Raw genomic sequence first — 7941 nt, 5'->3', positions numbered from 1 at the left:
AATTAGCTCCTAACCCAAAAAAAAGAGCAAAATTTACACAAACACTTTAAACATTTGAAGCTAATAGTGATAAATATTATATTGCAGGGTTTGTTGGCTGATAGAATCTATGTATTGTGTTACAGAAAGGAATCATGACGCATTCGCAATTCATATGGTTACCTTTAAGTCTTACATTACTTAAGAAACCGCCTTACCTTCACATCTTCCATTGACCAAATGGTATCCTTCATAACAGAAGCAGCGATATGAACCTGTGAGGTCTTGGCATACTCCATTCCCACAGATGTCATTTATACGGCACTCGTCAATATCTATTATGAAATAGATAATTGATAGTACGTTATTTACATACTGTAATCTCATTATTTAAGCATAGTTTCTATAAAATATCTTCACCTAGGACTGTTATGGTTCCATTGCAACTGGTATACTGTACTGTGCCTCACATAACTGTGAAGGTTTCTCGATCAATTGGAAAATGTGTAGAAAATTTAACATGCCCGAACATTTCCATGAATTTGCTACTAAGCATCCCCTAAAGCTGGTTTTCCACTAGGCGAATTTATTCGCGCGAATCAAAGCGTCGGTTCGCTTCAAGAGCTCTGATTGGTTGCACAATTTTTCCCTTCGCAAAAACTCTAATAGGAATGTGAATGCGCATGTGCATGAACCGACGCTTTCGATTCGCGCGAATAAATTCGCCTGGTGCAAAACCGGCTTTAAACAGCTTCAGGAGACGTTAGTGTGGCGATCCCATGGAAACTATAGGCAGGTTATTTATTTCATTTAAATTGTACAACAGGAAGCGAGGGTTTGGCCTACACATTACATTATGCCTGATACCGTACGTTCACATTGTTTCTATAGTGTTTTCATTGCAATATATAGTTGCATAGCTGTCACAAATATCCACAGTGGTTTGTTAATTTCAATCCAACCCACATTTAACGTATTTTCTGTGACAGTTGTTGTTATTTTTGTATAACATTTTGGCAAAATATATGATATTTCACGTCCTAATATAGCCTTGATATTATTTTTCAATATATTGATATAATGCATGCATATTTTTTCTATTGGCTACTTTCTTACTAAAACAACTGTATCCGTTTTCGAGGAGATAATACCCTTCATGGCAGGAACATACGGCTCCAGTCGGTCGATCAATACACAAATGTTGACAGTAAAATGATGGTGCATTACAGGTAGCTTTTAATACAAAAGATATAATAATAGTCAATGATTGTGCACTTATAGCGTAACAATCGTCTCTATACGCTTTGTGGAACAACAGAAAATTAAAAAAAAAACACCAGAATAATGGTTGAAACGGAAAGAAAGTGGTAGAAAAGAAACACAACACAAATAGAAAGTGAAAAGTAAACAAAATAGGAGAGTAGAGGTAAATTAGTGATTGTCAAATAAGAATGATTTAAGACCACGTTTAAAGATCATCAAATTAGGAGATTCAGATAACAGATTATGGTAGTAATTTCCGGAGCTTGGACCAACAACTGAAAAGGAAGAACTCTCTTCATATGTCTTCAGTTGACAAGTAGGCACATGACAGATTGTAAATGTAGCGGACCTTAATGGTAGCATCTGCAGCAGAGTATTCTCTCCCATTAGGGCATATAGATGTTAACATTTAGGTTTGGCTTTGGTATAGTAAATTTGGATATACTGTACTACAAATTCACATTATACAAAATACAAAATTCATATAATGTCACTTTGCAAAACATTTACAAGCAAAATTGTTTCCTAATGCTTATACAAATAATTAATATTTATAAATGTAATTTTTGCTCATGCTTTGATGACTTAAAAGACAGTTAGAAAGATCAAATAAAAAAGCTAAACTTGAATACACACTTACGGACACATTTTATTTCACCCTCGGGAGGCCACAACCATTGTCCTTTAGAGCATATCTTTGTAGCTCCACCAGAGATAAGTTTAAATCCCTGATAGCATGTGTAGACGGCAACAGAATATTCATTCCCATTGTCGTATGTTCGACGATAAATGCCATATATCGTATTAGGTATGTTTGGAGGGTTAGACAAGCATGTTCTATCGCCCTGTGGTAGTGTTGAAGCCTCTGGAATGCATCTCGGAACATTATCGCTCCATCCGTCTTCCGTACAGGAGATCATGTCAGCACCCCGTAGACTGTAACCGTTCAAACATTGGAATCTAATAAGAGACCCTGTTTCACTCATGGTTGCAATACCATTTTCAGGGTCGGGGACATCCGGGCATCCATCAGCTAAAACAATAAATTAAACAAAATTATAAATTCTGGTTTTATAAATATAGGTCTGAGGTCCTAGTTAACTTTGATAATAAATTAAATTAAATACTTTTACGTCAAAACGTCCAAGTGTAAAGTAGGCTGAATGCTTGTTGTGTCTGCTGAGATGCTACACATTTCGCCGTTTTCAGTGAACGCATATAACTCTTAAAGTGTTTACACATAAACAGTTATAATATTTACTTCTTACATATGTATGGCACTTTCACCTAAACACTTTGATTATATAACCTTACGTTCTCACATGTTTATTGAACAGCCAAAGATCACCATGGGTTCCCAAAGAGAATCTTAGAGAAAAGACTGAACATATTTTTTTGTCGTTCAAAATAAGATGTATTACGTAGTTGGAAGAATACCCTTATAACTGTTGGTATCTTTTTAAATACGCGAGACAATGCCAAACATGCCTGTGAATCTGAAATATAATGGTCGTTACCATGCTGAATCAAGTAATGCGGTACAAACTGTCCATTGTTCGTTTCAGCCTAAATGTTTCCCATGATTATTAAGAACAATAATTCTGTAAAGTATTATAGTTTCACTCTTAAACTGTCTAATAACCTATATAGATTTTCGGGATTGGCTCATCTGGTTGTATTTATCATGTTCAAACGCTGCTAACAAGTATAAAAATATCCAAAGCTCAATACACTCATAAGAACAAAAACGTAAAAAGAAAATCTATGATGGACATCATGGACCTAGTAAAGCCTCGTAATAGGCTAGTTTACATGTGACACAAAAGGAATAAATCAATGTGACAGAAACAGTTACCGATGCTGTTTCTGATCGCATTGTGATCGTGTGGAGATTTGACCATGCGCCATGCATATTACTTACTTGCGCACAATGGAGGTTCCGACATCCACTGGTTCTGCAGATTGCATCTTAAGACGCCTGCACCAATTAGTTGATATCCCCGATTACAGATTATAACTACCGCTCGACTTAGGTCCATACGTTTCGCAAAAGCGATATTTCGCAGAGATGGGCAGTTTGATATAAGGTTATATTCTGGTTTGACAGCTAAACAGGAAGGAACGGTACTATTCCACTGTGTGCCGTCACAGTAGATCGTCGAAGATCCATGGAGAACAAGTCCTTTATTGCAAGAGAACCTCACTACAGCGCCACCAGTCACAGTTTCTGAAGACCCTAGTTCTAGTTTATCCGGCGGATCACAACCAGGAGCTGGGAAAACGCCACAGTCATACAAATAAAATGGATATTTATTTGTTTGGTACCATGCAATCCTCACATGCTTCAGCATAGAAAGTTGGAAAAACATATTACACCATTCATTCCGGCCATAAGTTTGTAGTGCATATCAGTTGTACGAACATGCAGGACACATTGAATATGTTTCCTATATCCAGATAAAATGGTTTAGTTCCTAACATATAATTATAAGTCATTCATTTATACTGTACTGCTCAAAGAGAACTTTTCACTGTAATATAAGTTTTCGTATATGTAAAATGCCTTTTTTTTTTGGTTAAACTAAAATTAATTCATTCTGTCACGTGTTCTTCAAAGTTTCTTTAGAGGCCTATAACATTACCAGCACAAACTGGCTTGACGTCTGACCATCGGCCACCCTCACATCGAATATGTGTCTGTCCTACGAGTGTTAAGCCTTGATTACATGTATACACTATAAGCTGTCCTCCGTAATATCTCTGCCTTGTTGCCCATCGCACGTGACCAGGGTCGTGACATCGTGGAACAGAATCAGACGTCCCTATCGGTTCAAACGATAACGTTACCATCGAAACATTAAAAAGGTTTAACTTGAGGTTTAAAACACCATAAACGACGGTAACGCCATTGGTTTTAAAATGTTTGAGCCAATCTGAAGTCAAGCTTTTTATGAGAATATTTCATATTATTTTAGCATAGTGACTTGATTTGAAACATATTTACCAACTTTTGTTTAAGAGCATCAATGATATTAATTGATTAATAATGTAAATGAACTTACTAGCCTGGCTGCTCAAATAAAACCAATAACAAACTACAATTTAAATAAAATATACTTTTACCAAAAATAGTTATTCAATCTGACACTGTCATGCACTGTAATATCATTAAATTTAATGTCATCTTCAAAGTGACGTCATACTGTTCTGTGTGATCCTTTAGTGTATCTGAATATAAATTCATCAGGTTTAATACAATCGTGGGTGGATCCGTACTTATACGCCATTTATATTGTAAACCCTGTTTGTCAAAGTTTATTCTATCAAAGATCAACTATTGTATTCCTTATTTTTATAAGGAAATATATTTTTCCAGACATTATACATCCTCTTCGAAAAGTCAAGACACCCAAACGATTCACACGGAAGTCAAGATAATTGGAGGGACACCGATTGCTTTACCTAAAAAATCCCTTTTTCATTGATACGTCTAATACTTTCAGGAAAGGCACTTAAGTTTCAGTGTATACCAATGGTACATAATGTATCCCGTCGCTCTATGACGTGTAAATGAGTTATTGTAATAAAAAATAATATTCGCAAACTTGTGATTATTAAAACTCTTACTTAAGCACAGGGTATTCAGCATGAAAATTGAGATATTCAATTTTAAAGGTATTTTTTATGTTTTACGTCCAAATTAATTTGACAGTTCAATAATTATTTGTATTATTGTATTAACGATCCCACCAAATATGATGTGATAGAAAGTTGGTGAATGTTTAAAACAATATTCTGATTCTGATTCAAGCTTTGCATAAGATGCAGTTACGCAGTGACAAATATTATTTAAAATGTTGCTATAACAGAACGTACCTAGGTAAGTAAGAGAAAAAGGACCTATACCTAATCTTTAAACATTCAATTCTAAAGTACTGTCCACACTATCAACTTTTCTTTGACAAGAAACTGTTACATGCCCATATATAGTCATGATGTGCCCATATATAGTCATGATGTGCCCATATATAGTCATGATGTGCCCATAGTCATGATGTGCCCATATATAGTCATGATGTGCCCATATATAGCCATGATGTGCCTACATATGGTCATGATGTGATGTCATCATGACCATATTTAGTCATGTCACATTTTTTGTCATTAATAAAATTTGATAGGCTGGACAGGGATTTATAGGCTATTCTACACTCAACAGTTGAACTGACACATACCGTACATGTTAAACATGATTTTTTTTTTCTAAAAAAAAATTTAGGTCAAGTTAAATAGTAGGCCTACAAGTTGAGTATATTTCCTGTGTAGCATTGAGGTTATGTAGCAATGTTGTATCAATGATTTTTCTACCGAGAAGTACTATAATTATGTAGCAGGTAGAGTATTTTACATATAAATACGATTGTTTAATGAGATACCAACAACTACAATGATTGGTCACGTGACCAATCATTCACGTCGTCATTATGTACTCCAATCACTCACGACTTATCGGACCACGGACCTATTAATAGGTACATAATGATCGTACACGTTCGCCAAATGTCTTTTTCTATGACATGATTTACTAAAAACGGCTTTATAAATATAATTTCAAATAAAAAGTGTATTTTGTTGTTTGAACTAACCTGGTGGTAATAGAACCTTTCCACTTCCAAAAGCGATCACAAAAAGTAAGTTTAACAAACGTGTGCAAGACAGCATCGCGTTTGACATCAAATTTCGAACGTGTATTGGAACGAATTCAGAGCTGTTACACTTCCTTCGTCTGTAAATACTGTTGCTAAGAAGTCATTTGTACAACTGTGTACGCATAATACCGATAAGTTAGTGTATCACCGTGTATGCTTAAGTTCGTATAACATCCGCCTGTTCTCCGGAAGCTTGGTATTAAAGGCAAAACCATATTCAAATAAGGGATGTGTAAATGCTATTGGGTTGGCCTCAGAGATCTGATTTTTTTTTTCTATTATCTGTATCTGAGTAAAATGATTAATAGAGTTTTTAAGGAAGGAATAGTATGCTGGCAAATTCTTGTCATTTTAAGTCACTCATATTTTAATAACTCTGGTATTTTGTTTAGTTATTTCTAAATTCTGAATGACGTCGGAACAGGAATCGAAAAAGATTCGTTTATTATCTCTGTCTGAGTAAAAGTATATTGTATTTCTTTTAGTTATTTCTAACTTCCGAATCAGTCATAATGTTTTACGCGAGTGTTGATTCAAAACCGAAAAGATAATGGGAATACAGTAGCGACTAAAACACTTATAACTAGCTAACGGATTGACTAATAGTCCGTCTTTCAGATAAAGGACTTGCGAGGCTGCCGTATCTTAATTTTATTATATAGTGAGTCTAATGTTTGAGAAGCCCAATATGGCATGAAGATTATGTTCTAAGATATATGTCGAACATCACGATTGCCATACGTCTTTAACTATAACTTTGGAAACCCCTATATTTTCTTTTTGTAAATAAAAGGAAAAATACCTTTTGTTGAAAGAATATTACTGTATTTTTAAGCCAATAATTGAAATGTATGGTTATAATTTACACAAAAAGTTAAGATAGAGAATAGAGTCGAATCGAAAGTAGGCCTATAATAAGAGAACACATGCATATTTGCATCAGCGGCGCTCACAGACATGGTACGTGTTTTACTTTCCTGACTAGCAGTACAACAGTACATTTTTTTAAACATTGTTATAAAAAAAAATATATTATTTCCTTGTAAAGTAAGTAATCAGTTATATTTAATTGCTAAATAATTTGCTTTCTGTAATACACTTTATAGTTTGTTATATGGCCAACATGCTGTCCGAGTCGTGTCTGTATGATTTTGTGACTTATTTTCTTTATTGTGAGTGCACTTGCATTTTTTTTAGATAGGTCACCTCACTCAGGGTGGCCATCTCATCGAGTTTTGCTCTTATTTGTCATTCCCTACAGTTTCCCCTTATTCATTTTATTAAAATGTATCTTGATGGATTTACATTAAACGCTAAATAAATTTGAACTTGAGCTTAAACTTACTTTCCATTTAACTGTTCTAACGTAAATTACTTAACAAATTCAACCATGTGTTCAATATTTTGTAGATTGGTTTCAGTGTAAAATTGTCGCTTGACATGCCAAGACAAGCATCAGTGAACAAAACAAAACAAAAAAAAAAGACTTTTTTAAATATATTCATATTTTTGACATTATAAGCTTTTAAATGATAAGCCGTTCATGAAATTGCAACTGGCTTATTTTCCCATCTATGAATTAAAAAAAAAAACACATGGAATCATATAATAGCCAAATTTTATCCTTGTACCGGTACTCGCTATTAGCTGATAATAATTTTTTCATAGGCGTATCCCGACATATGACTTATTTTGTATAACCTATCACAGTGAGTATGTGAGCGCCAGCATTACTGTTTGGAAATTTAACTGATCTCCCTTACTTATCGATTTACAGTTTGAAATCCAATTCTTGGTAACATCTACTGTGTTCATAAACAGACTATAAAAATAAAGTACGACGAACTACATTTGCTAAAAGTAATAATATATTTATTATTGTTATTATTATTATTATTGTTATTATTATTATTATTATTATTATTATTATTATTATTATTATTATTATTATTATTATTATTATTGTTATTATTATTATTATTATTATTAT

The 7941-nt window shown here is 33.9% G+C and overlaps 1 protein-coding gene across 1 annotated transcript in view; it reads right to left on the bottom strand.

The window, feature by feature from the left end:
* The window catches only part of LOC117107174 (sushi, von Willebrand factor type A, EGF and pentraxin domain-containing protein 1-like), a 21792-nt gene extending 15689 nt beyond the window's left edge, over positions 1–6103 (bottom strand). Inside the window, exons 1-6 of the mRNA XM_033248765.1 lie at positions 5889–6103; positions 3885–4064; positions 3164–3514; positions 1883–2275; positions 1096–1212; positions 198–314 (exon numbers count right to left, since the gene is read on the bottom strand). Of these exons, the coding sequence (XP_033104656.1) occupies positions 198–314; positions 1096–1212; positions 1883–2275; positions 3164–3514; positions 3885–4064; positions 5889–5976 (1246 nt within the window). The 5' untranslated portion in view covers positions 5977–6103. The remainder of the gene's footprint in view (positions 1–197; positions 315–1095; positions 1213–1882; positions 2276–3163; positions 3515–3884; positions 4065–5888) is intronic.
* Between the last annotated feature and the right edge of the window lie 1838 nt (positions 6104–7941).

The sequence above is a fragment of the Anneissia japonica genome, unplaced genomic scaffold (assembly GCF_011630105.1).
Source record: "Anneissia japonica isolate Jap-2015-1 unplaced genomic scaffold, ASM1163010v1 scaffold287864_len1152817_cov193, whole genome shotgun sequence".
Lineage (NCBI taxonomy): Eukaryota > Metazoa > Echinodermata > Crinoidea > Comatulida > Comatulidae > Anneissia > Anneissia japonica.
The sequence above is the reverse complement of the archived record's forward strand: the minus strand, read 5'-3'. Positions and strand labels throughout refer to the sequence as shown.